The sequence below is a fragment of the Rhinolophus hipposideros genome (genome assembly GCF_964194185.1).
Source record: "Rhinolophus hipposideros genome assembly, chromosome: 16".
Lineage (NCBI taxonomy): Eukaryota > Metazoa > Chordata > Mammalia > Chiroptera > Rhinolophidae > Rhinolophus > Rhinolophus hipposideros.
The window spans coordinates 4,669,563-4,696,691 of record NC_138062.1 but is presented as its reverse complement, the minus strand read 5'-3'; the positions used below and the strand labels follow the sequence as shown (position 1 = coordinate 4,696,691).

The 27,129-nt window shown below is 36.5% G+C and overlaps 2 protein-coding genes across 5 annotated transcripts in view; both read left to right on the top strand.

Moving 5' to 3' along the window:
- BBS7 (Bardet-Biedl syndrome 7) overlaps window positions 1-22,427 on the top strand; it is a 37,632-nt gene extending 15,205 nt beyond the window's left edge. For 2 of the 4 annotated variants that reach the window (XM_081077121.1, XM_081077124.1), the window contains exons 9-19: window positions 2,670-2,754; window positions 3,463-3,565; window positions 5,151-5,343; window positions 6,519-6,593; window positions 8,933-8,998; window positions 10,795-10,934; window positions 12,564-12,728; window positions 16,488-16,597; window positions 16,715-16,818; window positions 16,944-17,067; window positions 19,038-19,510. In XM_081077121.1, coding sequence (XP_080933247.1) covers window positions 2,670-2,754; window positions 3,463-3,565; window positions 5,151-5,343; window positions 6,519-6,593; window positions 8,933-8,998; window positions 10,795-10,934; window positions 12,564-12,728; window positions 16,488-16,597; window positions 16,715-16,818; window positions 16,944-17,067; window positions 19,038-19,171 — 1,299 coding nt within the window. In that variant the 3' untranslated portion in view covers window positions 19,172-19,510. Of the gene's footprint in view, window positions 1-2,669; window positions 2,755-3,462; window positions 3,566-5,150; window positions 5,344-6,518; window positions 6,594-8,932; window positions 8,999-10,794; window positions 10,935-12,563; window positions 12,729-16,487; window positions 16,598-16,714; window positions 16,819-16,943; window positions 17,068-19,037; window positions 19,511-21,280; window positions 21,408-22,298 lie in introns of those variants that run through there. The other 2 variants (XM_081077123.1, XM_081077122.1) reach the window with 2 other exon arrangements.
- CCNA2 (cyclin A2) lies at window positions 21,287-26,961 on the top strand. Its single transcript, XM_081077127.1, has 8 exons — window positions 21,287-21,511; window positions 22,299-22,542; window positions 23,814-23,926; window positions 24,127-24,350; window positions 25,029-25,236; window positions 25,670-25,783; window positions 26,170-26,303; window positions 26,642-26,961. The coding sequence occupies exons 1-8, from the start codon at window positions 21,311-21,313 to the stop codon at window positions 26,688-26,690; spliced, it is 1,287 nt and encodes a 428-aa protein (XP_080933253.1). The 5' UTR covers window positions 21,287-21,310; the 3' UTR covers window positions 26,691-26,961.
- Window positions 26,962-27,129: the final 168 nt, after the last annotated feature.

The following is a 27,129-nucleotide window of genomic DNA, read 5'->3' as shown; positions in this document are numbered from 1 at the left end:
TACTTGAAGTACATTAAGATAAATGAATTTTAAAAATGTATCAGCAAAAACATAGAAATTAACAATTTTTTAAATTTTTGTAACTTTTGAGTACATTGGGTTAATTAAGGTACTTTTAAATGAATTAAAAAAATGAAAATTATAATTAATAGCCACCCAATAAACCACTCAGGAAATGAGAAAGTATATGACTCTATTGACTGTGTAAGATATCCTTCTCTAAGTTAGATGGTTTCCATTGTTTTTCTTTCGATAAATTGAAGGGGAACCTAATCAAGTTGCAGATGATATGTCATTAAAAAACATTTTTGGGGGTAGATCAATTGGTGTTTTTAGCTATATAACTTGGAAGATGTTTAAACAATTGAGTGAACTTTCTATAACAAAATTTCTTTTATTCTGATCAACATCTTTATATGACCTAGGTTGATTAGTGCTATATCTATGAAAATGAAAAATAGGAATTAGAATTGATGTTGAACCCAGTCTTATTGTAGCAATATATAAATAATATTCATCTGTGATGCATGAATAATTTGGAAGGAAAAAAATAATCTCATTTATCTGATAAGATTCATTTCCTATAGAATTTTGCTTTTGTATTAATTATTTACTAAAACTTATAAATTTGTCTTCATCAGTTGTGTAATACTAATTATAATGATAGAAATTCCTAATGCTTAAACCTTTATGATCATAGAAGATAAATTATTTCAATTATTTTTTTCTTGGTTGCAGAAAAGTATAAATTGCAAGCATATGAGTACATTTCATTAAGATAAATATGTGTGGGGGAAGTAGAATGGAAGGAAATAAGAATTCAAGGAGAAAAAGGAACAATGTAAAATTCCCAACTTTTTCTTTTTTTTAATTTTATTGGGGAAGGGGAACAGGACTTTATTGGGGAACAGTGTGTACTTCCAGGACTTTTTTCCAAGTCAAGTTGTTGTCCTTTCAATCTTAGTTGTGGAGGGTGCCGTTCAGCTTCAAGTTGTTGTCCTTTCAGTCTTAGTTGTGGAGGACGCAGCTCAGCTCCAGGTCCAGTTGCCGTTACTAGTTGCAGGGGGCATAGTCCACCATCCCTTGCGGGAGTCCAGGAATCAAACTGGCAACCTTGTGGTTAAGAGTCCATGCTCCAACTAACTGAGCCATCCAGGAGGCAGCTCAGCTCAGGGTGCCCTGTTCAATCTTAGTTGCAGGGGGCGGGGCCCACCATCACTTGCAGTACTTGAGGAATTGAACTGGCAACCTTGTGGTTGAGAGCCCACTGACCCATGTGGGAATCGAACTGGCAGCCTTCGGAGTTAGGAGCATGGATCTCTAACCGCCTGAGGCACCGGGCCAGTCCTAAAATTCCCAACTTTTAAAGAAGGATTTGTTTCTCCATTTTTAAAGCCAATGATTGCGTACGTAAATTTGTCCTGGTATTTAGATTCATTGGGTATGATTACAGAATGTGACAGCTTTATTTTAAAATGATAATCTTTAAAACTTCCAGAAATTACATTCTTTGTAACTATTTAAAGTTCTGAGGAAAAATCTAAAAGGCAGCTTATAAATGTACAAGGGGGTGCATAGTTTTTTTTCAGAATAACTTTAGTGGGAACATGAACAGAAAGTTTTGAAGACTTCAAGTGTACGTATGTGAGATCCACTTGTTAAAAAAAAAAGAAAAATAACCTTTTTGCAAATTTATAATCAAACCTTTGTTACTTGACTCTCTCAGGTACTCATCTCCGAAAAGGCTAAGATAGCCTGATTTGCAGAATAGCTCTAAGGTTTGCCTCCTACAAGAAGGATGACGAGAACTAGAATTTTTAATGCTAGTATCCATTTCCTACATCTTCTCCTTTAAAACAATGTTTCTTAGCCTTTCCTGATAAGAATTACCTAGTAGAGTTTTTCAAACTACTGGTCAAACCGATTAGTGGGTTGCCAACACTTTTTTTTTTTTTAATGAAATAGAGTGAATAAGAATATATCAGCATGTAATACAAACCTTTTAATTTATATGTGTTGTTTTACACATTCATGCGTGATTGTATACCAGATTGCAATATAAAATATACTGCTTGCTTTCCAAATAGCTTGAAAACCACTGACCTGGAGTGTTTGTTAAAAATACAAATTGCTAGTTGACTCACTCAAGTGATTATTATCAGACAAGTTTGGAAAGTATTGCTTACAAGAGCTATAGAGCCTGAACTTTCTGAAAAACTTGCTTTCTCTCTAAAGTAGCAAATTTCTCAAAGGTTCCTCATAGGGTATGATCTTCTGTATTCATCAAGAAAACTATTTGGAGAAAACACATTAGAGGTGATCTGTAGAATTCAGAAAATAGACTAAATATTTTGAGAGTTTGCTTATGTCATTTTAAAAATACTTCATTATATAAGTAACCCATTTTTGCTCATTAGATGACTACTGTGCTGAGTGGTACACACAAATATAGGAGTCCATTTCAGTCTTTTCTCCAAATGTGAAACCACTGAAATTTTCTGACATTTGTGCAGAAGTTTTGCCTTTCCAATCTCAGTGTCTGCACGTAATACATATTTAGTAATTATATGTTGAATGTCTGGAGACAGGAAAATACATTTTGTGGCTTATTTTAACACATGTGAAATTTTTAGTTACTAATGAAGTGCTTGATCTTGAATTTATTTTAGGCCTTGTCTGAAAGTGTTACATCTGTCCAAGGAGGTTGTGTAGGGAAGGATGGCTATGATGAAATCGTGTTGTCCACATATTCAGGTAAGGTAAGTGGTAGGAGGTAGTTGAAGAAAAAAATCGGTAATGAAAAATATAAATAAATTTCTTTTGGTGACTTTTTAAAAAAGTGTTATTACTAACTCACTCTTATCTTACAGCATTAAAAGCTTTATTGGTTAAAAAATGAAAGAAGGAGTAGGCAGGTTGATTTACAAAACAGTTAATATTTAAATAATAATTTTTAAGAGTGCCTGGCATATCACTAGTATCTTTAAATGTTCGATGCTATTCTTTGGTTTAAAAACAAATTTATGTTTTGTTACTGAATACATTTCTTATTAAAACTTGCTTGCTTTTGAGGTCATTTTTGCGTTCTTATAGTAGTTATACAAGATTTTAACTTTCCATGAAAATAATTGTTGAAAAACAATTCTGTTTCATCAGCTATTTTTGCGTTTGCTAGAATGTGTTGACTTATTCCATACTTGAAAACTAAAATTGTAAATTAAGAAGTGAAAGATTTCCTTAATCATAGTATTACAGTCTTTTAGGCAAAGCAAAAATAGTATCACAGAATGCTGACATCATTTCTTTATGGTTTGAATATTTTCCAGTGTGAATTCTTTTGTGTTTTATTTTGTTTGAAGAGGAATAAGCGAGGCTGGTGGTGGTGGACAAAGGGGCATGTAGATGGGGTTTCTGTGAACAGCAGCAGCACTGATAGTACATGATTCTAACTCCTTTCTACAGGCTGGGTTACAGGTCTGACAACAGAGCCTGTTCATAAGGAAAGTGGACCAGGAGAGGAACTGAAAATTAATCAGGACATGCAAAATAAAATTTCTTCTTTACGGTAATTTTGGACTTTTTTGTTTGCCTTTATGTTTTTCATTTCATGAAGTGTATGGTTGTTTATTACTTATACATGCAGTATATTTTATTGGAAATAATTAATATAATTAATGAAAGTTTATCAGTTTGAGAAAATTAGCAGTAAGTGCTGATTAATATTTTAGAGTTAGAAATATACTTTTTGTATACTTTATTCTATGTCGACTTTATTTAAATTAAGAATTATGTTTTTGCATTTGTTTAGTTATAGATAATTGTCGTGTTTTGGGGTTTTTTTTTCCACGGACATTAGAAAGAAACTAACACAGATGGCTGTGTTCTTCATTAATTCTAATGTCCACTGCTCCTATGGGCTTTTCTGAATGTGTAACTTTGGCTTCTAAGTTTCTTACCGAATGTGAGTGATGTTGACTTCCTGACACACAGGGATTGCTTTCATAGTCTGTTCAGTTTGTCAAATCCTTTGAAGGGGACTCAAGTAAAATTGCTTCATATAATGAAGATGTGGGAGTTGCTGAAACTTTTAATGACTGCTCTCCCTACTTCAGCCCTTTTCAACCTCTTGGGGGAGAGAGGGCCAATAATTTTTTGATGGTAGTTGAGGGTTTTTAAGGCAGCAGAATTCCACAAGCACTAGTTCACTAAAGCTACACTACAATTTCTCCACAAGCCGATTTACCAACGCCACCAGGAGAGCAAGCTCTAATGATCATACAAGGATACTAAGTAGAGTTAACGAGGACTATCTCACATCCTCAGTATAATACCTCACGTTTATAACCAAGTCTGCCCCTCCTGACGGAAGCTCATGAGAAGCTTCTGTTTTGTTCATTCATCACCTGGAACATAGGTACATTTGAAGCACTCAGTACCATTTCTTAAACAAATGAGTCCTTTCCTTTGTTCATTGCACAAATCCCTTCCAAGGTGCTCCCTAGACTTTTCCTCCTACACTGGGGTAGTAGCTAAGCCTCGGGTTGGTCTACCCCAGTACTACTATTTACTTCATTTGCAAATGGCCTTTGCCAGTAATTGGAGTGTCAGCAATGCTGCACAGTGCAGTCTCAGCAGAATCCTCCCTAACACCAGGTAGAACTGCAGCTGTACCCCTGCCTCAGGATCATCCTCGTGGTCCCCCAGATGTTAATTCTTATTTTGTCTCTCTTCCTTAACGCTTCCTGAAAGGTGCATGTTTAACTGCTTTCACACATTTTGTTTCTTGTTAAGGCCGACGTCTTCCTCTGCCCCAGTACAATCAGGTTCTCTTCTGTGTAGCTACATGGACCTGTAACCAGATCTTACATTAGAATTGGTTATTTGCAACCTGCTTTGATACTTACAACTCTTTATTAATATTGCTGCTATGGGACTGAGTGGATGTTTTAATGTTTAGATTAGAGATAAATAATGGTGAATCATTTGGTCAGTTATAAAAGCAAAAAATTTGTTCCTATTAGTGTTATAGTTTTAGTTCAACCAATAAAAGTCCATTTTGCAGAAGCAAGTGTCTCAAATTTTTATAAACATTCAAAGGACCGCAAGTGTTTACCCTTATAGGTGACGAAGTTGTGCATATTTTCCTATAGCAGTGAGTTGGAACACCTGCAGTATAAGGTACTACAGGAAAGAGAGAAATATCAGCAGTCTTCTCAGTCAAGCAAAGCAAAATCAACAGTACCTTCATTTAGTATAAACGACAAGTTTACATTAAATAAAGATGATGCCAGCTACAGCCTTGTCTTAGAGGTGCAGACAGCAATAGATAATGTCTTAATACAGGTAAGCAAAATGTCTGATTTATTTGTTTTATGACTGAATCTATTTTGCAGACCAGTCATGTGCACTAATTATTATTGAACATGTTTTAGTTTTAGACAACAATTTTCCATATTTGTCTTTTAAATGTTATGTTTAGTTTAGATAGTAATTTTAAAGGTTTATCTTAATCTTCCATGAGATGACCAGTTTGCTCACAGATTATCTAAATTATATCTTTGCTTTTATTTATCCTATACATACTAAACCGAAAGCTGATGGACTTAAGTTTCAGGATGAGTCAGAAAGGACATTAAGAATTTTGTTCTTTAGGTATAAGAGGTTCATAACAGAGGTGCAACTTAGAAAACTCCAGTATTTAATGCCCTTATTCGAACCTTTTCTAAAGCTGCAAATCCTAAAATGGTAGCCTGCGGTACAACCTGCTCATCGACCACCACTTTCTAGGGAGATCAGTAGGCAAAGTAGATAATCCCAGGTGAAATTTAGGAATAATAATGTACAACTCCATTCATCAATATACTTAATTATTTTTTCCTTTAACTTGGATTATATTTGTGGAGTTGAAAAGGATGATATGTAGTATGATGAATGGAAAACAAGCAAATGATGGAAAAACCCATCAGAAAATGAGAAAAGAATAAAGAGGAAGAAGAGGACAAGGTTTTAAAAGATAGGGAAAGATCAGATTATTCATTAAAACTGAAAGGCAGAAATCTCTCTTAACTGATGCTAGCTTGGGGGCAGCTGCATTGAACAACTCTAGGAGCACGATTAATGTCAAAAGTGCAACAGCGGTTCCTCAAAACTGCCTCTGCAGAGGGGACCAAAAGTCATCCCCTTTCTGTGTTACAACTGAAGTTAAAATTGATAAAAGAGAAACTGATATAATCAGAATGGCCGTATGATTATTTGCGACCCATCATAACATTTTTAGCTAGCACAGACAATACTAGGAAGATTGTACCTTTAAGGGGTTGGTGAGAGACAACATTCTATATAATCTCTGATAAATAAGTCATTGTAACATAACATTCTCTGTTAGATTTATTTTCTAGAAGCACATATTACCAAATGTAAATTCAGATGATACAAGAATAACCCTTAGAGAGAATATGTTTTGTAAAAATGTTTAGTTTTCTATCTGAACCTTTATTTTCTTTAAATATTGACTGTAGAGTGATGTTCCAATAGATTTACTTGATGTGGATAAAAATTCTGCTGTTGTCAGCTTTAGCAGCTGTGATTCTGAGGTGAGTAAAAAACAATTCTGTAGACACTTTCATTTCTATTAGGCCATTTTGAATAAAGCCTGTGAACGTCACTGGGGTTTGTTGTTTCTTCAGTCTCTCCCTTTGCAACTTTCCCTCAAAATCTGCTGTTCTCTTTCTTTGTCCTCAGATCACCTGTAAACTAGGGTGTTGTCCCAGATTCCTTCCTTTCTCTGATCTCTTAAATCCAATTACTTACTGGTTCCAGCCCTTTCTACCTTCCTGGCTGTTCTGCCTTTGTTCGGCTTCATTTGCACGTCTATTGACGTTCCGCACCCACAGCGTGCTTGCTCGAACTGTTCATCCCCCACCCACTTGCTCTGCCTCTGTCACCTCACTGCCAGCTGTGCCTTCACTGCCGCCAGAGAGGCCTTCCTAAAATACAGGCATCACTGTCGTTTCGACCGCAAAACCTTTGGAAGATTCCTTGTTTCCTGCCGCATATAAGTCTAGATTCCTCGCTGTGACGTAAAAAATTGTCCACGATTCAGCTCTTGATTACATCTCCAATTTATCTTTCAGCGGTTGCTACCTTCTCTTCCATACACATTATTTCTGCCAAGCTGACATTCTTAAAATTTCTTGAAAATGCTATGTAATTTCACACATTCCTGCATTTGAACATGATCTGTTCCTTCTGCCTGCCCTTCCTCACTTTTCTGGGCTTGTTGACTCTTGCTGGGCTTGTTGACTCTTGCTTAACCTTCATTGAGCAGCCATTTATTGAGCATTTACTGTGTACAAGGTACCTGAGATGAAGTCTCGCCAGAGCTTTGGGATCTGCTTATTATATCACTTTTTTCTGCTTCCTGCTAGCAGACTAGCAATCTCAGAGCTCCAGGTGGCTCCTGAAGAGAAGTTAGGTAAACAGAAGATCTGGATTGGCTGCATTGCCCAAGGCAAGCCAGAACAGGGGGCGGGACTGGGCTTGGCTGCTAGTTAGTTAGTTACACAAATGAAAAAGGGATAAATATAAAAGGAATAAAAAGAGTAAAGATCCCTTCCTTACTCTGATCTCTTAAATCCAATTACTTGATAGCTATGTGAGGGACTAATTTTCAATGTAATATAATTTCATATTAAAGCTTTTTTTCTTGATAGGAGATTTTGTAACAGTTGTATTATATATGGTTTGTCATCCCTTTTTGAAAATTAAAACATACGTAAAAAATTAGGGCCTACATTTTTATGATCATTTAAAAAATTAAGTTAATATGCACATAAAATCTTTAATTCCTAAATTATCATGAAAGACTAACCTCTTTTACTTATATCACTGCAGGATTCTTTGGAATGATTATTTTATACTAATTTAAAACCTATTCTCTGGAATGATAGCTTTATAAAAACCTTACTATGAGTATTTCAAGTACATACAAAAGTACAAATAGTATAATTAACTCCATATACTCACCACTAACTTCAACATATGGCCAGTCTTACTTTATGCTCTTCATCATTTTTCTCCCCCATTCCAAACCTAATCCCAGACGTTTTATTTCTTCTAATCTATATCATTTTATCTATAAATATTTGTTTTTAATTCCACAAAAATTAATTCATTTTTCAGTTGATTGAGCCTATGCTGACTAGGTTTAAGTGATTTGAAATGTTAATGTTTGAATTTTCTTTTTGATATTTGCATCCTTTTTATTTCTTCAGTTATTAAATATAGGGAAATAACAGTACATGAAAATTGCATATCAAATATTTCATGTTGCTTTGTATTTGCAACTCATGAACCCAGATATATTTTTCTATTTTGGTAGTTTAATATTCAATTTCAAGAAGTTACAATACGTGAACTAACCTCTCCAATTTAATTCAACAAACATGTATTGAAGTCCTGCAGTAAGCCAGGGACTGTGCTACTTGGTGAGATATTTCTCAGTCCTCTGAGTATTTGTGAAAATCAAAGACATTCTATACCAAACATTGATGTTTTCGTCTTATAAACATTAGGAGTTGGTACCATACATTAAATTTTTAGAAGAACAATTAATATTTTAAAACGTTGTTGTAGAGACTCAAGATAGAAAGGGCATGACCTTTAGAGTCTGAAAGGTATGGATTTGAATTCCAATTTATTACTCACTGGCTTTTGGGAAATTTACCCAACTACTCATGCCTCAGTTTCTTCATGTGTTAAAACTTTCTTAGTGAAACTTACTGCATAGGGTTGTTTATAGAAATAAGCAAAAAGCATTTAGCACAGTGCCGCCCAGGTGATAGGTGCTTAGTAAATAGTAACCATTATTGATGTTGTTTTTATTGTTAAAAGCATGGATTCATCCTTTTCCTTAACTTTCAATTCTTCCCAGTCAAATGACAACTTTCTTCTTGCCACTTACCGGTGCCAGGCAAATACCACAAGGCTGGAACTCAAGGTAAAAATGTTTGAAAATATCTTTACTTGAAAGTTTGAACTTTTTTCTTTATCTTGGTATATATCTTGCAACAAAAATGATACATCTTTGTGTTAAATTTCTCCCTGAAATGATTCATTTTGTAGTAATGACTTTTGAATGATTTGTTAGGTTTTAATTCAGCCCACACCATTATCTCTGCTATTATTCGTCAGCCACTCATAGTCAGTCACCTGCTCTAAATTTACCATCCTTAATTTCCTCTAACTGGAAATATTTTCTGTAATTTTCTATTATGGAAAGTTTAAAATGTGTAAAAGTAATTATTCTAGCTTCAGCAATGACCAGCTGTTGGCAATCTTGTTTATACTCTCTCCATTCCAAATTATTTTGAAGCAAATACAAGATATTTTATAATATAAGTTGTAAATATTTTAGTATATGTGTCTAAAAGATAAATCCCTTTTAAAACATAACCATAATGCTATTATCACATCTAAAACAAATTAACAATTCTTTAATATCATCAAATATTTAGTTTTCACATTTCTCTAACTTTTGTTTTTATTGTTTGTTTGATCCAGTCATGGTTCAAATAAGGTCATTTGGTTATTGAAGTATTGGAGCATTAGTCCTATATTTTCCTACTATCTGGATTTTTCTGTCTGCATTCCAGTGATATCATTTATTACTATCTGTTCTAAAGAAAATCTTTTAAAGTTTTTTTTAGCAATTTAGTAACATAATCACTTCTATAATTAAATATTGATTGTGGCATACAGATCTAATTTTTAATGTGAGATTTTAAAAAAAATTTTATTTATTTATTTTTTATATATTTGTGATCTAAAAATTAAGGAGGACTGTAGCTTTTTTCCTGGTGTTCCTCATTCAAAGGAACACTTGATTCAAAGGTTCTGAGATTCAAAGTATGTTTCCTTCAAGAGATGTTGTTACACAGTTTTTTCCACATCTGGTTAAGGAAATTCCAGTTTAATGTAATTTTTTTTCTAAATAATTTATTTTAGTCTACATACGAGTAATACAAGAGGTACTACATACAATCCATCCCATGAATTGGAACAGAGGAGCTGAAAGGGGGGCAGGCGGGAGAAGCTGGACAGCTTTCCAACTCGTCTAAAATTAGGTCTTCACAGTTTAATGAATTAATGCTTTCTGTTAACTGTTTATGAATTCTCAGAATATTCAACCAGCCATCTTCAAAATCGCTCAAAAGAATTTCCTAATCTAAATATATTATAATAGATTATGAGTATGCTTCTCTATTTTCATAGAAAATCAAGAGTTAAGTTCTTGGAAACATTTTTTTCTGTCAATAGATTTTTATAGCTTTATGCTACAATACCCCTATTTCTGAGGAAATTAAATATTCCATATAAATTTTAGTTATTTGGAAAACTCACTTAACCCTTCAACAAAAATATCTAAATATGAACCCTTTTTGATGTGACTCATATATAATTAACCTGTGTTTTTAAATGTGCTAGACTAGTATGTGAGAATGTGTGTCTTTTGGAATGCATAGCATTGCTAAGTATAGATAAATCACCTAAAAATATATGGCCAGGATAACTTTTATAGATGGATTAATTTTGCTTTCGACTGCCAAAATCTTCTAAAATTTTCCTTTACTCTACTAGTACAAAATAGCTGTTTAATAGAGTGCCGTTATTTTCTTCAAGATATTACAGAAGAGATTAAGGCCTAGTGCTTGACTACTTGTGTTGAACATTTTAAAGATTGTGTCTACATTGGTGGATTATTTTCATTTTCTTTCCTCTTTTGTGTGGAATCAGATTCGCTCAATTGAAGGCCAGTATGGCACACTTCAAGCATATGTGACTCCAAGAATTCAACCCAAAACCTGCCAGGTCCGCCAGTACCTTATCAAACCCCTTTCACTCCATCAAAGAACTCATTGTATTGATCATGACAGGTAGGACAAAGGAAGAGTTTATTTTTAGGGTATTACATGGTGCAGATAAACTTGCTTTTAATTTTTATAGTGTGAATTCTGGTAGATATTTGTACATTATAAAAATTCAGTATTTAAATGCTATGGATTAATATTTCTGATAGATATAAGATCTTTGTCTTCTTTTAGAGCCTGGCTTGAGCTGGACTTCCCGCTCTCTCTCATATATTACCATTCTGACATCTCTAACACAGTAACAGTTCTCTCTCGCTCTCTCTCTCTCACGTATAGTGAGCAAATACCATTTAGCTTTTGAGTTTTCTGTGAAGTGAACAGGACCTCAAGCACTGTTGTTCTTTCTATTTCATCTCAGAAAATACTTGTAGAGCAATTGATTGTGATAGTCCCTCTTATTTCTGACTTCCATTCCCTCCTGTTTGTAGTTTTTCACTTTATTTCCTGAAGATGAGAGACCATGGGTTTAAATGAAGGATAAGGGAAAGAATTGAATGGTTGAACGAACACTTTCCCTGTGTCGTGCATTATCACTTAAGTCTTACAGCAAGACATGTAGTAATAGCTCCATTTTACAAATGAGAAAGGGAGGCTTGGAAAAGTAAAGAACTTGCAGATACAAGAAACAAAGCTATGATTTGAGACCAAAGCCCATGTTTTTTTCCTACTGCAGCTTGTAATTTTAAAGATATGTAATTTAAATAGATATAAGGAGAAATATTCCTAAGGAAGATTTGTTTTTGAAAACATTAAAGGGGATAGATTCTTCTGAGGGTGTCTTCCTGCATAAAAGTTGGAGTTGTTAGTGGAGGTAGCATAGTGTGCTGCAAAGAGCAGCAAACTGGGTGGGAATCAGGAGACTCAGGTTATACTCTGAAATCTGTTCCTGTGTCACTTTGCGGAAAGAACTTAATCTCTTTGGGCATAAATTTTCTCACCTGCAAACGAGAGGGTTGGTTTGGATGGTTCCCAAAGTCCTTGCTAGTTCTTAGTTTTCTTAATTTTTTAATTTTCTTAAAATTCCTTCTGAACCTTCAATTCCACAAACTTTATATTTTCTTAACCGTTTATAATTACTCATTTGATTTATTTAAACTCTGATTTATTTCACAACCGTGTGTGTGTGGTTTTGCAAGATAGATGGTATTATTCCCTAACTTGCTGAATGGCACACAGCTATATAATAGTACGTAATGGAGCAGGGTTTCAAATCCATCTTATTTAAAATTAAAAGCCGAATTCTTTGCCTTCACATTATGCTGATTATTTTCCTAAGGAGATTCTTGTATAAGAATGTTTTGTACTTTGTATAATAGAAATACCAGATGAACTTTTTAAAAATGAAATCTACCTGAGTAAACTGAATTTATTTCTAAAGCATGTTATAATGAAAACAAGCTAGTTACGTTACTTAACTGAATATTAAAAGCCAGAGGTATAGATAAGCACTCTTTTTTCCCCCATGAAATCTAAATGTTCATTTATCTGATATGTAAGATTAATTTGAGAAAAATTAAATGGATGCTTTAAAATTTGTTTAGCTACTATTGCAAAATCCTGATTGTTAATGTGTTGTATACATATGTATTTAATCAAACCCACACACAAATGTGTACCTCTACTATGAAATTATAGACCCGTGAATACACTGACTTTAACGGGCCAGTTCAGTTTTGCTGAAGTACACTCCTGGGTGGTGTTTTGCTTGCCTGAAGTTCCTGAAAAACCTCCAGCAGGAGAATGTGTGACATTTTACTTCCAGAACACCTTCCTGGATACACAACTGGAAAGTAACTACAGGTAGATAACACTTGTTACTACTTCACAAGGTTTCTTTATAAATGGAGCTTCTAAATTTTCCTTTGCTTTAAAACAGGAATAATTTGCAAATAATAGGATCGAAAGCCTATACTGCTCAAGGGAATCTATTGAAAAACAAGTAAAATTAATGAGTTTTTAAAAATGATTGAATAAAGATAAATATGAAAGATCAGTACATTTCCCATTCCCAACAATAACCAGTGATAATATAAATTGTTTAAATAAGACCCTTTCAGAATAGCAATAACAATAACAAAATATCCATATAAAATCTGTAGGACTGTTTTTTATTAGATATAAGCAGAAGTTACATGAAGAAAACTTTAAAATTTTATTGACATGAAAGACTTGATTTTATGGAGTAATGTCTTCTATAGTCATCAATATGAAGACATTGTAAACATGTCAGTTCTTCCCAAATTGATTTGAACATTATTCTGATTCCAATAAAAATTCTGAATCAATTTCTTTATGCAGAAATGGGAAATGACTCAGAACTTTGGCTTAAAACGTGCAAGTTTTTGAAGCTATCGCGTTATGAGGCGGAGGTCACTATGTTCTTTTATACTTTTCTCAAGCTCCCAGCTGCACTCCTGCGCTCTTCCCACCTATATGTCATGGGCTCCCATGATTTTTATTTCTCAGTACAGTAGAGCCTAAGAGTTCCTTCTCCTTTGTTCCCATCTCTGAGTGTGAAATGACTTCCTTCTTGGGTAAGCCTCATTTCTCTACATGTGCTCTTTGAGCTTGTACCCTCCTGCTTCAAGATCTTTGTATTCTGATTCTCTCTTACATCTGTAAGTTGTTTTTGTTTGTTTGATCTTTTGTTTTGTTTTTTAATTTTGTTTTGTTTCGAGGCGAGCGGGCTCTTTATCCTCTCTCTGTCTCTATCTCTTAAGGTTTTTATCCTAAGGAGATTACTGAGGTTTTCTACTTCTGTTTCCTAGCTGAGACCTCCCCATGCTGAATTCTGGAAACAGCTGTGAACTCAAAATTTTACCTTAGAATGCAGCCTTTTGGAACCAAGAACTCTCCAGAAGTCTAACTAGTTTTAGGGTCAGTTCTATGGAGCTGTTTCACTGTACCTTCCAGAGGACCTTACCTATATCTGAACCTGTACTAATGACTCCTGTTTTTTGGGGTTTTTTTTGTATTTTGGTTTTTTTTTTTTTTTTTTTTTTTAAAGAGGATAGTTTATTGAAAGCAAAGGGTCAGAGCTCCTGAGCGGAGGGGGGTCCCAAATGGGGGTGCCCGAATGACTCCTGTTTTGAAGTACCAGTGAACCTCACACTTTATTCATAGCAGACAATTCGACATGCCAGTAACATATTGTATGTTTTTATAATAGCATGCCTTTGTCTTTACCATTCTGTGTCCCTACGTTTTTTTTTTTTTTTCTTTTTAGCAGTCAAAACTCTACTTACTCTTCAAGGCCCAAATGAATAGCTGCATTTTTCACTCCTTTGATTCTCTTCTCTGGTCCCATAGCATTTTATTCTTACCTGTCTTACGTATTTGTTGTTATTTATTTGAAGTAAAAAGAGGGTGCCAAAAAATATATACACATTTTAAGAGGAAAACTGTATTAAAATTGTAAAACTCAATATATACCAATAACAAAAGATGAATACAAGTCACATTTGACTTCTGCAATTACAAGAGGAGCTCAGAGTGGTTACCATCAGCGTCCAGACTCTTCTGATTACAGCAAACTACTGCTTGAGCAATGTTGACCAAAGTGTCGACTTGTATACATGTTTTTGGCACCCTCAGTATAATAACTTTTCTGTAAGCGTCTCTCTCTAAATTAGACTGTAAGCTCACGGGCAGTCTGCATCTTGATTATCTTTGTATGTGTCCCCCAGGTACCTAACACATGGTTTTGGACATAGTGGTGCTCAATAAATGTGTTTTGGGAAACTGAATAAAATACACATGCATGGAGGAAGTGGAGGAGCATGTGCTTTGGGGGCAGACAGCCTTAGGTTTGCATCTTGGCTCTGGGACTCGCCAGCTATTTGACCTTAACTAGATTATGTCACTTTCTGAGCTTCAGTTTTTTCCTGAGGAATGGATATAATAGCACTTACTTCATTGAATTGCGATGATTAAAAGAAGATAAACCCTATGAGTCATTCCACATTATCAGGTACTGTGTGTTTAAGTAGCATCAGTTAAAGACTAGTGAAAATCTTACGATTTCTAAAACTTTAATTGGAATCAAAATAATGTGTATTACTCATCTTTCTAGAAAAAAGAATCAGTATTTGCCTACAGCTAGTCAATGTAAACTATTTTTGTGTGTGAAAAGATGAAAGATAGTATATATTAGGAAACTTTTGGTCGTCATAAAAAGGAGCCAAATGCAAGCCGACGTAACCAAATAAAAGGAATGTATGGAATTATATAACTTTAAAGTACCAATAATCTGAGCACAACTGGATCAGTGGCTTAACTGGTGTCATCAAGACTATCGTTTTCCATTACTCAGCTGTTTGTTTGTTTTTAAATGAACTTTTTTTTTTTTTTTTTTTAAGATTTTATTGGGAAGGGGAACAGGACTTTATTGGGAACAGTGTGTACTTCCGGGACTTTTCCAAGTCAAGTTGTCCTTTCAGTCTTAGTTGTGGAGGGCGCAGCTCAGCTTCAGTCCAGTTGCCGTTGCTAGTTGCAGGGGGCACAGCCCACCATCCTTTGGTGGGACGACCGGCAACCTTGTGGTTGAGAGGACTCACTCCAACCAACTGAGCCATCTGGGAGCTCAGTGGCAGCTCAGCTCAAGGTGCCCTGTTCAATCTTAGTTGCAGGGGGGTGGAGCCCACCATCCCTTGCAGGACGACTGGCAACCTTGTGATTGAGAGCCCACTGGCCCATGTGGAAATCGAACGGGCAGCCTTCAGAGATAGGAGCACGGAGCTCTAACCGCCTGAGCCACTGGGCCGGCCTGCTCAGCTGTTTTTGTCTTTTCTTGGCTTTCCTGTGTAGTGCCATGGTGGCCGACAGCAGCTCCATCCAGCCTTACATCTTTTCAGCTACATAGAGCCTCTCTTTCCCATTAGTTCAAGTAAAAAAAGTCTCAGGAGTGAGTGTCACTGTTGAGCCATGAACCGTTGTGGCCAGGAGTATGGAATACACTGCTCAGTGCTTCCTCTTGAAGGCCCAGAAATGGGGTTGAGGCCAGTGCCGATGATATTATATGCATTGAGAAGGAAGAGAGAGAGGCGTGGTTCCCTAAAGAAAAACAAGGGTCCTGTGACGGGCCATAAGACGTGACAATATATGCTGGGCGTGGAAGAACAGAAAATGCTACTCTTAGGTTTGATGTCAGCTTTCTTTTAAGAAAGAAGCATATAGTCATGCTTGTAATTTATGTAATTTATGTGAGTACATCAAAGAAAGACATGTAAATAAGCAATTCTAAATGTATTTTATATATATACGGGGTTAGCTATTGGAAATTTTATTAGTGTAAATGAAGTTGTTTTAAATCTAGGACATAAATTAGCATATTTTTAGGAGGTATATATCTAACATCTTTTATTTAGTTTTGCAAGTATGTTCAGAATTTAAATTAATATCACAGTGAAGGTTATACATTTAATATGCTTTATATTAATGAGATAAAGAAATCTAAAATCAAATGAAATCTAAACTCTAATTACTAGTTACAAAATACGTATTTACTGGATGTATTTTGTTCTAAAGCTGTTTTTTAAAATATATATATTAATTTTATAGAAAAGGAGAAGGAATTTTTAAATCTGACAACATTTCTACTATATCCATCCTAAAAGATGTGCTCTCTAAAGAAGCTACAAAGAGGAAAATTAACCTTAACATCTCATACGGTAAAAAAAGAAAAATGAATCATCTTTTTCTGGGTGTTATTTTGATTGTTGTTATTACAGTGAGAATGTTTCTGATCAAAGTGACTTTCTAATTATGCCTGGCTCAACTTCTTCTAGAGATAAATGAACTATCAGTCAAACACACTTTAAAGCTAATCCACCCAAAGCTGGAGTACCAGTTGCTTTTGGCTAAGAAAGTTCAGTTAATTGATGCTTTAAAAGTAAGTATATGTGTCATGGACTCATTATTTTATTGTGATGGGATTTCTAAAATTTTAAAGACTTTAAAGTTATACTGGATTGAATTTTGAGCATTAAATTGCTTCTGTTTTTAATTTTAAACAAGGAATTGCAGATTCATGAGGGAAATACAAACTTTCTGATACCAGAATATCGCCGTATTCTAGAAGAGGCAGATCACCTACAGGAAGAATACAAAAAGCAACCTGCACATCTTGAAAGACTCTATGGTTAGTGTACTATTCTAGAATACCTTGCCATATTTCTTTTTTACTGGCTGTTTGTAAAGGATCATGTGAGAGAAGCTGGGCAGAGCAGACAGGCAAAGATTACAGCATCATGAACCTGTGACAGCCAATTTGTTGCTTAGAATATTTATTTTGTCAAGTTAGTTTTAATATTTAGTAATTTTACTTGTTAAAATGCAAGTAAAATTAAGTGAAATAAGTATAATGCAATGTGGAGTTATATACATGAAGAAACCTGGTGTGAAATGACTATAATCTATGACGCATTAAAATTTAGGCTCTATTTTACACAAATAATTTTTAGGTTTTTTTTGCTATTGTGAAATATCAAAATGCAGCATTTAATATATTTTTAGGCAAAATTTAATAAGGGATATATATATCCCATATATATATATATATGTATATAGTATGTCAATTTACAGTCCAAAACTCATTTTGTGGGGTGGCTGGTTAGCTCAGTTGGTTAGAGCATGGTGCTGATAACACCGAGATTGCTGGTTCGGTCACTGCATGGGCTGCTGCAAGCTGTGCCCTCCTTAAAAAAAAAAAAGCCAAAAAAACGAAAAACTCATTTTGCTTTGGTGGTAGAAGTTTGGTATTTCACAAATTATACTGAAAAAGAACGAGAGCAAGAGGAAAGGAAGGACCAGCTTAAGAAAAACTTTATTTTTTGCAATCTTTACATAAGACCTACCGTACATAGCACACTTGTTTATTTATAACATCTTCATAATCAGGTGGGATACTTAATCTTTAAAATAGTTCTGCAAGGTAGATGGTGTTATCTCCATTTTTTACACTTTTTAACTGACATCTGAGACTAAAGAATTTGTTGTCGCATAGGTAAGTAGCAGCAGAGCCTGTAGACCCTCCTCACCCCAAAATGCATGCTTTTTGCACTGTGTCAAGTTTTCTATAGAGTCAATTAGTGTCATCAATCTATATTCATCCTTAGCCTACCTGATGAATTTCTTTTATTACATTGAGGGACTTGCTCACAAACTGTAATAATCATATCTAATATCTTAGTATTTACTATATGGAAAGCACGTGGTCTTTTATCCTTTAGCAGCCTAGAAGATGGGTGGTGCAGAACCACTGTCTCTTATCACCACTTCCAAAATCCAGAAAACTTCAAAAACAAAGCTGTTTTTCGTAAATCATTTGGCTTGATAAGTCAGTCATAAATCAAATCTGACTTGATCTGAATTAATTTAATGACAAAATCTCACTTAAACTGACATGAAATTATTTATAGTCTTTTTTATTCTACTTAGTGGGATTGTTTATGCATATATTTTGTTGCAGAAACATTACTATGTTTTGTTATCAAATGCTGTCATTCACTCCCCTTGAGTATTATACCATATGTGCTATATTCCTTTATTATCTTCCTAAACTGAAAAACTCTTGACACATACCTCACACCCAGGGTTTTGGGTAAATGGATTGACAGCTTGAATCATTTCTATTGTACATATGAGAGAACTTAAAGGTGAAATAATTTGCCCAGATCTTTGAACCTAGGAAGTCAAATCCCAAGAAGGTCAACATATTGATGGAATATTTTAATATAAATGAATAAACTTGTTAAGAACAGAATTTCTACAGTATGGTGAAATGGTCAGCTTGGTGGATAAAACAAACCTTTTGTTGTGATGTTAAATATACCGAGAGCAGTTCAAAACTGGACAGTATTTGTCTGAATTAATAGCTTGTAACCAATTGTTAAGAGGGTTATTAGCCATCTGATTTATATTTTGAAACTTGCCTTAAAATTCCCCCAAAATAAATATTTTTAAAAGCATCAATTCTTTCAGGTGTGTGTGTAAATAATTCAATTATAGGTGCTTAGAAATAGAGTCTCAAGCAATCATTCACTTTTATTAAGTACTATGTCATTAATTAGAACTAATCAATGACAGGAAATTAACATTTTTTTTTCATAGGCATGATCACCGATCTCTTCATAGATAAGTTCAAGTTTAAAGGCACCAATGTAAAAACCAAAGTACCTCTTTTACTGGAGATTCTGGACAGTTATGACCAAAATGCATTGATTGCTTTCTTTGATGCTGCATGAAATATAAACCAGGTAAAGTTCCAGAGAAGTTGTCTGTTTAAAAATAAAAGCTAACTACATATACTTTCATTTTAAATATTTTTAAATATTTTCTAAAAATATTTGAGATATAACTTTTTTTTAGTAATGCTTCTATTTCTTTTGACAAATGCAACTTTTTAAAAATAGAGAGCATTTTTATTTTTAAAATACAAGTGGAATGATTGTAAGGTATTCTAATGAATTTTTTGTAAGTGAATGTTTTAACTTTTATGATGATAAATAATATTTGGAAAATAAAAATACATTCAAATATTTCACAAGCTCTACCCACACATTATATATATATATATATATATATATATATATATATATATATATATATATATATATATATATATAAACTGCTTTACAGTTTTCAAAATGTATTTGCATTCGTTTACCTCTTTTGATCTTAACTGTATTATTTTGTCAATAAGACAACTGATTCTCACTGAGGTTAAGTGAAGAAGACTGCTATTATTTTGTAAAGCTGGGACGAGAACCCACATGCTAGTGCCTGGTTTGTGTCCTGGTTACTATATATGCTGTCAGCCAGTGGAAATAACCTACCAGTTATTTTTTCTAGGAGTAGAGATTGATTTGCAGTTGATTTCACTCTTGCTTGGTAATGAGCATCGTGACCAGTGCTCAGTTTGTAAGATGCTTCAGTTGGCTCAGTGCTATTAATTGTGGTCAAAGAACAAGCAGAGCTCGCACAGATTGGGGGTGAGGGGGACTTGAACTTGATGTGCTGTAACAAATAGAGCTAGACCAGTGTGCATGTGAATAGTGCAGAAATAGTGATGGCTTCTTAGATTTTCCTGCACTAGTATCCACTCATTTCCTTTTTATCATGTATGAGAGGAAGTATGACTTTAAGGCTACAGAAGTGTTATTCATTAATCTTAATTCATGTTTATTCATATTCAGAGGAATATTGTATTTAAAGTTTGCTTTAAAATGGCATAAAGATTATAATGGAAAATCAGCTATTCTCTATGTTTTTAAGGACACATGAATTTGTCAGAAAACAATCGTGCTTAATTATATACCATTCTATTTATTAGTTACGTACAGCCTTGAATATTAAATGTGAAAATCTGTTAAAGGCACATATCACTAAGAGTTTTATTTTAATAAGGTCACATATTCTGCTATATTCAAACAACACATATCTATGTCGCTAGAATTTCACTGGTGCTTTTTGGCTGCTGCATCGTGGGTTAAAACAGATCAGAACTGAGGACTGTCTGGTCGAATTTCTTGTAGTAATTACTGTTTGTTATACGTATCAGCAGTAGTTCAAGGTGGCCCCTCAAATTGACCGCATCTTCATTAGGAACAATAAAACATCTAAATGGCAGATGACACAATCTGCCTGTTACTACGTGAGCAGCGTGTTAAATAAGTTAGGCATATAGTTTAATCCTAACAACAGCACGACGTGTACATATCATTCCGAGACATCGAATAACCTTGACCGAGACTACCAGGCCAGTCAGTGGCGGCGTCAGGTTTTACACTTTGGGAATCGAGTCAGTCAAAGCCTGGAGGTCCCCGGGCTAAAGGCTGGGGCGGCCCCCTAATCACGGCTCGAGTCTCCCTGGTTAATCCCAGAGGCAGCGCTGAGCCCAGGCCCCGCCCCGTGGCTTCATTTAAAGCCACGTAAAACCAGGCCCCGCCTCCCGCCGGGCGCAGGCGTTTTTCCTCCCGCCGCCGTCCGCCATCGCCCCGCCCAGCCCCTGCGCGGTCGCCTGCGCGGCCGCCTTCACTCGCTTGCGACGCGTCGCCGCGAGTGACGTCACGGGCCCCGGCCTTGGTCATTGGCTCATTTCAATAGTCGCGGGATACTTGAACTGCATGAACAGCCGCCTCTCCGGCGGGCCGCTCGCTGCGTCGCGGTGGTGTCCTAGGCTCTGCACGCCCGGCGGTGCCTGCCTGCGCCTTTCGTAGCCTCCTCGGTTCTCAGCGATCCGAGCGGGGGGGTGCGCGGGCGGGCTGGCCCGGGCTGCGGCGGGCGGCGACGGCTGGAGCACTGCTTGGCGCGGCCGGACGGCGGTACCGACTGCACGCTGCTTGGCGCCGCAGGCTGATCCCGCCGTGTGCTCGGGAGCAGAGATGTTGGGCACGTCTGCGGCCCGCGAGGCGGGCTCGGCGCTGCTAACATTGCAGCAGACGGCGCCCCAAGAGGACCAGGAGAACATCAACCCCGAGAAGGCGTCGCCCGCCCAGCAGCCCCGCACCCGGGCCGGGCTGGCTGTACTGAAGGCCGGGCACCAGCGGGGTCCAGCGCCGCCGCAGAAACCCAAGACGAGACGGGTAAAAGACGAGCGATATCTGCGGGAGGGTGGGCCGAGGCTTAGTTTTGCAAAGGTTTAGCAGGCAGAGGAGAGGGGCGAGAGCATCCTCTGGGCTTTTTGTTAGGGAGGCCTGGGCCTACAGTCCCCCTGATCCCTGGTTTTGTGGCGTGTGGGATGCCACCGGCGTAGTTCTCCCGTTACTTTCCTGGCCATCACTGCATTGTGCTGCCTGTCTACTCTCGATTGGGGGTACTTTCCTATAGATAATGGGGTCAAACCAAGCCCTACACCATGACTGTGGTCTTTGCCCGCCTCCGTGCCTTTCTCATAGTTTTTAAACCCCCCGGCAGGGCTCTAGGACCTGGACCTGCTGCCGCCTGCCCACGCGGTTAAGAGGTTACTTCTACCTTAGGAAAGGATATAAAAAATACTGTTTTTGCTAAATTCCGCCATTTTACCCGATGTGCTCTGTTGCTCCACCCTGGGGTGAAAGTGGTGAAGCAACGCATTTTTGCCATCTCTTTCCTAAACTTGTCACCTTTCAGCCACTCCACCCCTCTTGTGGCCTTGATTAGTTTCTCATAATTCCACTTGATATGAGTCTCTATAACCTTTGCATAAATGCCTGTGACACATTGGAACATCCCTCTTCTTTGACTACTCAAAGTTCCTTGCCTGGATTTTGCTGCAGTAACTTTAATTTTCCTGATAGAGTAGTTGGGAGTAAAGCAGAGGCTGAGACCCATAAGGGGAAGAAAGAAAAACTTCATTTAATAGGCTCAAAATCAGTGTCCGTTTCTTTTTAGGCTGCACCTCTTAAGGATCTTCCTGTAAATGATGAGCATATTATTGTTCCTCCCTGGAAAGCAAACAGTCAACAGCCTGCATTTACCATCCATGTGGATGAAGCGGAAGAAGAGACTCAAAAGAGGCCAGGTGAATCTAAAAAAACAGAGTGTGAAGATGTCCTGGCATTTAATTCAGCTCTTACTTTACCTGAACCAAGAAAACCACTGGTACCTCTTGATTACCCCATGATGGGCAGTTTTGGTAAGTTTTAATGAACATCTGTATCAAATCGATGTAATCATAATTATTAAATAAGTTGGGTTAATGATATTTTGCATTTTAAGGCATCTTACCTGACCCTTACTACATGAGTTAGTCTTAATGTCACAAGTTTAAAAAGGGTGCTTTATCTCAGACCTCACAACTAGTACATGACCTAGTGACCTACAAAAAAGGATTAAAATCCTAATTGACCGGTGTTCCTTCCAGTACACTACTAGTCTCATCAATTTAAATAGAGCTCATTGATTTTAATCTGATCCTGGAAACGTTTGCCCTGTTGGGAGAATAGATTTCAATTGTATTCATCAGATTCACTATGTTCATACCACTTCAGAGATGGGTATGCAGCTTTCCATATTGTGATATCTACTAACATCTCTTGAGCTTTAAAGTTTTGTTTTGTGAAAGCATCTGAGCGATCCTGTGATACCAGAGAGGAACACTGTCCTGTGAGTCAGCAGCTGAACGGTGGCTCTTTGTCTAAACCACACATCAGAGTAGCTGCTTTCGACAGTTGTGCCTGCAGTTTGTGCTGCTGCCTAACCTTAGGGCTGGCGTCTCTGGACAGCTCACTGAATCCAATCTTGTTTTAGTTTTATTGATGAGTGGGGGTCTGAGAAGAGTAGGAAAGTCTTTCGGAATTCAAAGAATTTGTGTATTTTTATTTAAAATTTGCAACAAATTTTAGCCTCAAAGTGAACCTTGAAGTGAAAAGAATAATAGATCTTTGCTTCAAAAGATAACTTAAAATTACAAAAAGTGAATCTCTTGTTGATTACAGTGTTAATTTTATAGTGCCCATAATAAACCTAATTTTCTCATTAATACACTTGTTAGCCCTGCTTCCACTTAATGTGTAGGTTGTGCTTTGAATATATGGGCTTTGGGATCTGCAAATTCTTAGGGCAAATCCTATGTTATTTCAAAACCTGGACTTTAACTCTCTCCTAATGGAACCACCATGTCACCTGTTCTTGTCTCATGGAAGTTGAATGATACTTTAACATACATAATACATGACCCTCACATTTATTTACCTGTTTGTGGTCTATCAGTATTTTTTCTTGTTAAATAAAGCTAAGTAGACAGAGGTACTAAAACCAGGGTGAAATAAATATTCTTTGTACTTTGTCATAGGAAGCCCTTTTTCATCACGTGAAATATATGCTTTCGTGGTGTGGGACTTCCTACAAGGGCAATCGCTTTTTAAATTAAATAGTGAACTTAATTGTACTTTTGAATTCTCCCAGAGTCACCACATGCTATGGACATGTCAATTGTACTGGAAGATGAAAAGCCAGTGAGTGTTAACGAAGTACCAGATTACCACGAGGACATTCATACATACCTCAGGGAAATGGAGGTAAAGGCTCTCTGAATCCACTTTTCATACTGTTAATCAATGTCATGAAATGAAATTGAGAGGGAAATGCTTTGAAGTTTTTTAACTACCAATGAATCGCTCTAATACAATACTTAGGTTTCTAGCATATAGCAGCATAGTTAATGATAGAATAATCTAATTGAAATGTTTAAATCTATGCTAAGTAACTTTCTCAACAGATTAAATGTAAGCCTAAAGTGGGTTACATGAAGAAACAGCCAGACATCACCAACAGTATGAGGGCTATCCTCGTGGACTGGTTAGTTGAAGTAGGAGAAGAATATAAACTCCAGAATGAGACGCTGCATTTGGCTGTGAACTACATCGATAGGTTTCTTTCATCCATGTCTGTGTTGAGAGGAAAACTTCAGCTTGTGGGCACTGCTGCTATGCTGTTGGCCTCGTAAGTCAACTTGGGTGAAAAGTGATCAGTACCTTTCTGTGTAAGAAAGAAATTGGGATTTTCAACAGTGTCACATTTAGTATTACACAAGGCAGAGAGTGACTACTTTAGCGGTGACAGGCGTGGGTGAAACTTCTCATTAAGGACAGTTTCCAGGTATGGATTTCAGGGTACCTTGCTGAATGAGCATGGAGACTGGCTACATTTTAATACACCAGGACTAGAGTACAAAGTGGAAAAGTGTGGTTCCTTCCATTAAAAAGTGCTTTCTGGCACATAAGCAAAATCTTCTCCCCATTAAAACATGAAAACTAAAATTTGAAACTAAAACATAAAACGTTTATTTTTCTAAGAAAAGTTTCTAAATTTTCAGTTACTTGGTGAACTCGGTATTGTTCCCATCTTGGAAAGTCTCGTGCCTCATTTATTTCCTTTGACTGCCCTGGGAGAAATAGCTCAAACGTCCTTTATTGGCCTGGGTCTTTTAATTAGCATTTACCCAGTCTCTGCTAGAAATGGTCAATTACCAGTCAGTTATCAGTAGAAACAGGCCTCGGGTGGAGAATAGGTTTTGAATTCGTTCTGTGGATTCGTTCTGTGGATTTGTTCTGGGTTTCAGAATTGGGATAAACAAGCTTCTCTTTTAGGACTGATTGCTTGAAACTTTATTCATTGTAGAAAGTTTGAAGAAATCTACCCCCCAGAAGTAGCAGAGTTTGTGTACATTACAGATGACACCTACACCAAGAAGCAGGTTCTGAGAATGGAGCACCTAGTGCTCAAAGTCCTTGCTTTCGACTTAGCAGCACCGACGGTGAATCAGTTTCTTACCCAGTACTTTCTGCACCAGCAGCCTGCAAACTGCAAAGTGGAAAGTTTAGCAATGGTAAGTTCTTTTCATTTGGTTGAATCAAGATTCTTAGGTCACAATAAAGGGCAAGCCCTAGTTTCTTCTGTACAGCTTTAGCCAAGGGATTTAGTATTTCGGGGACAGATTAATGCTGCAGTATGGCAGAAAGCCTAACATTGGCAAAATGTAATAGAAATTGGGAAAGCATTAGGAGTAGTGATCTGAGGATGAAGTCTGGGAAAATGGTAGGGTAGCCAGAAGAGTTGTTTTAAAAGTTATTAAAAGGAGGAAAATACGGGAAGACAATGGGACAAAACACTAGTTAATGGATATAGCTAAAAGATGAGGCTATGGGAATTTTTTCCTATGGTTTCTATACAGCGAGGGAAAACTTAGGTCAGAAGGCAGGGATTTGAGATTTGAATTCTAGAACTCTTGCGATCAAAAGTATATTTACTTTTCATTCCAGTTTTTGGGAGAGTTAAGTTTGATAGATGCTGACCCATACCTTAAGTATTTGCCATCAGTTATCGCTGGAGCAGCCTTTCATCTAGCCCTCTACACAGTCACGGGACAAAGTTGGGTACGTATGTACTATGATGTCTTCACAGCTACCTTGCCACTTACATGCTTGTGCCACATTAAGTTTAGTAATCGTCGTGTACAGCTGATGGTTGTTTGGATGTACTGACCTGGAAAAACTGTTCAACTATCTACACTGTTAGGTACAAAGCTCAGGTATTACTTGGATTTGAAAGGCGTGCTGAAATTAATTCGGGTCTTATGACCTGCTACTAGCAGGGAACGTAGTAAGAATTGATCAAAGTCAGCATAAAAGGGAATGGCTTGAGAAAACTGGAAGATCTTTCAGTTGGAGGTGTTAGTACTGAAATTTAAACTCAAGCTCAGTGCTATTATAATAGTGTCTGCCGCTAAAAACAACTCAGCGGTTTCTTCTCCCTCCTCTAGCCTGAATCCTTAGTACAAAAGACTGGATATACCCTGGAGAGTCTGAAGCCTTGTCTCCTGGACCTTCACCAGACCTACCTCAGAGCACCACAGCATGCACAACAGTCAATCAGAGAAAAGTACAAAAATTCAAAGTAAGAATTAACATGAATAGATTTTAAGAAGCTTGCTTTTCCAGCCTATCGTATGGTTCAGAGATCCTTGACATTTGAATTTTATTAAAGATTCACAAATTGGGCACAGCCTCCTTAAAAGCTGTTCTCTTAGCAGGCCATGTGTTTGTCCTGCATTTGAAAATGAAGGGAGATGAATGGGGCATGTGCATGTTTTGGGAACCAGGCAATGGTTTTATAATCACTCAGATAGAAACAGATATAATCAAACAGATAGCAATAGCATTTTCGAGTTCCTAGTATATCATTCCTTCTCTCAATGAATGTTTACTAAAAATGTTTTTTTCCCCTACTTGCAGGTATCATGGTGTTTCTCTCCTCAACCCACCAGAGACACTAAATGTGTAACAGTGAAAGACTGCCTGTATTTTCTAAGATTTAAGTCACTCAAAGCATATTGTGTACAGTTTTTATCTTAGGTTTTAATTTTACAATCATTTAATACAAAAGTGTGGTCAAGTGCAAATTATGGTATCTATTACTTTTTAAATGGTTTTAATTTGTATATCTTTTGTACATGTAACTATCTTAGATATTTGGCTAATTTTAAGTCGTTTGTTAAAGTATTAATGATGCCATCTGTCAAGATAAGAATTAATAAATTGATTTGGAAAACTTGGTTTGTAAGTTAAATTTAATTTGAGGCAAAAATTTGACTTCAGGATTTCACTCAGAAAAATTAATTTGGTCTCTTACAGTATAACGGGCACTGGGAAGGCTTCTAAAATTTTTAAAATTTTAACTAGTCTCAGGAAAACAGACAAGTTTTGACATTCGCTTTCCTAAG

What these genes read in the sequence shown, in the direction of transcription:
- CCNA2 (XM_081077127.1), top strand. Translation starts at nt 21,311, where the DNA reads ATGTTGGGCACGTCTGCGGCCCGCGAGGCGGGCTCGGCGCTGCTAACA. An exon ending in CATACCTCAGGGAAATGGAG is followed by an intron (nt 23,927 to 24,126) that starts GTAAAGGCTCTC and finishes CTTTCTCAACAG; the next exon opens with ATTAAATGTAAGCCTAAAGT. An exon ending in GAAAAGTACAAAAATTCAAA is followed by an intron (nt 26,304 to 26,641) that starts GTAAGAATTAAC and finishes CCCTACTTGCAG; the next exon opens with GTATCATGGTGTTTCTCTCC.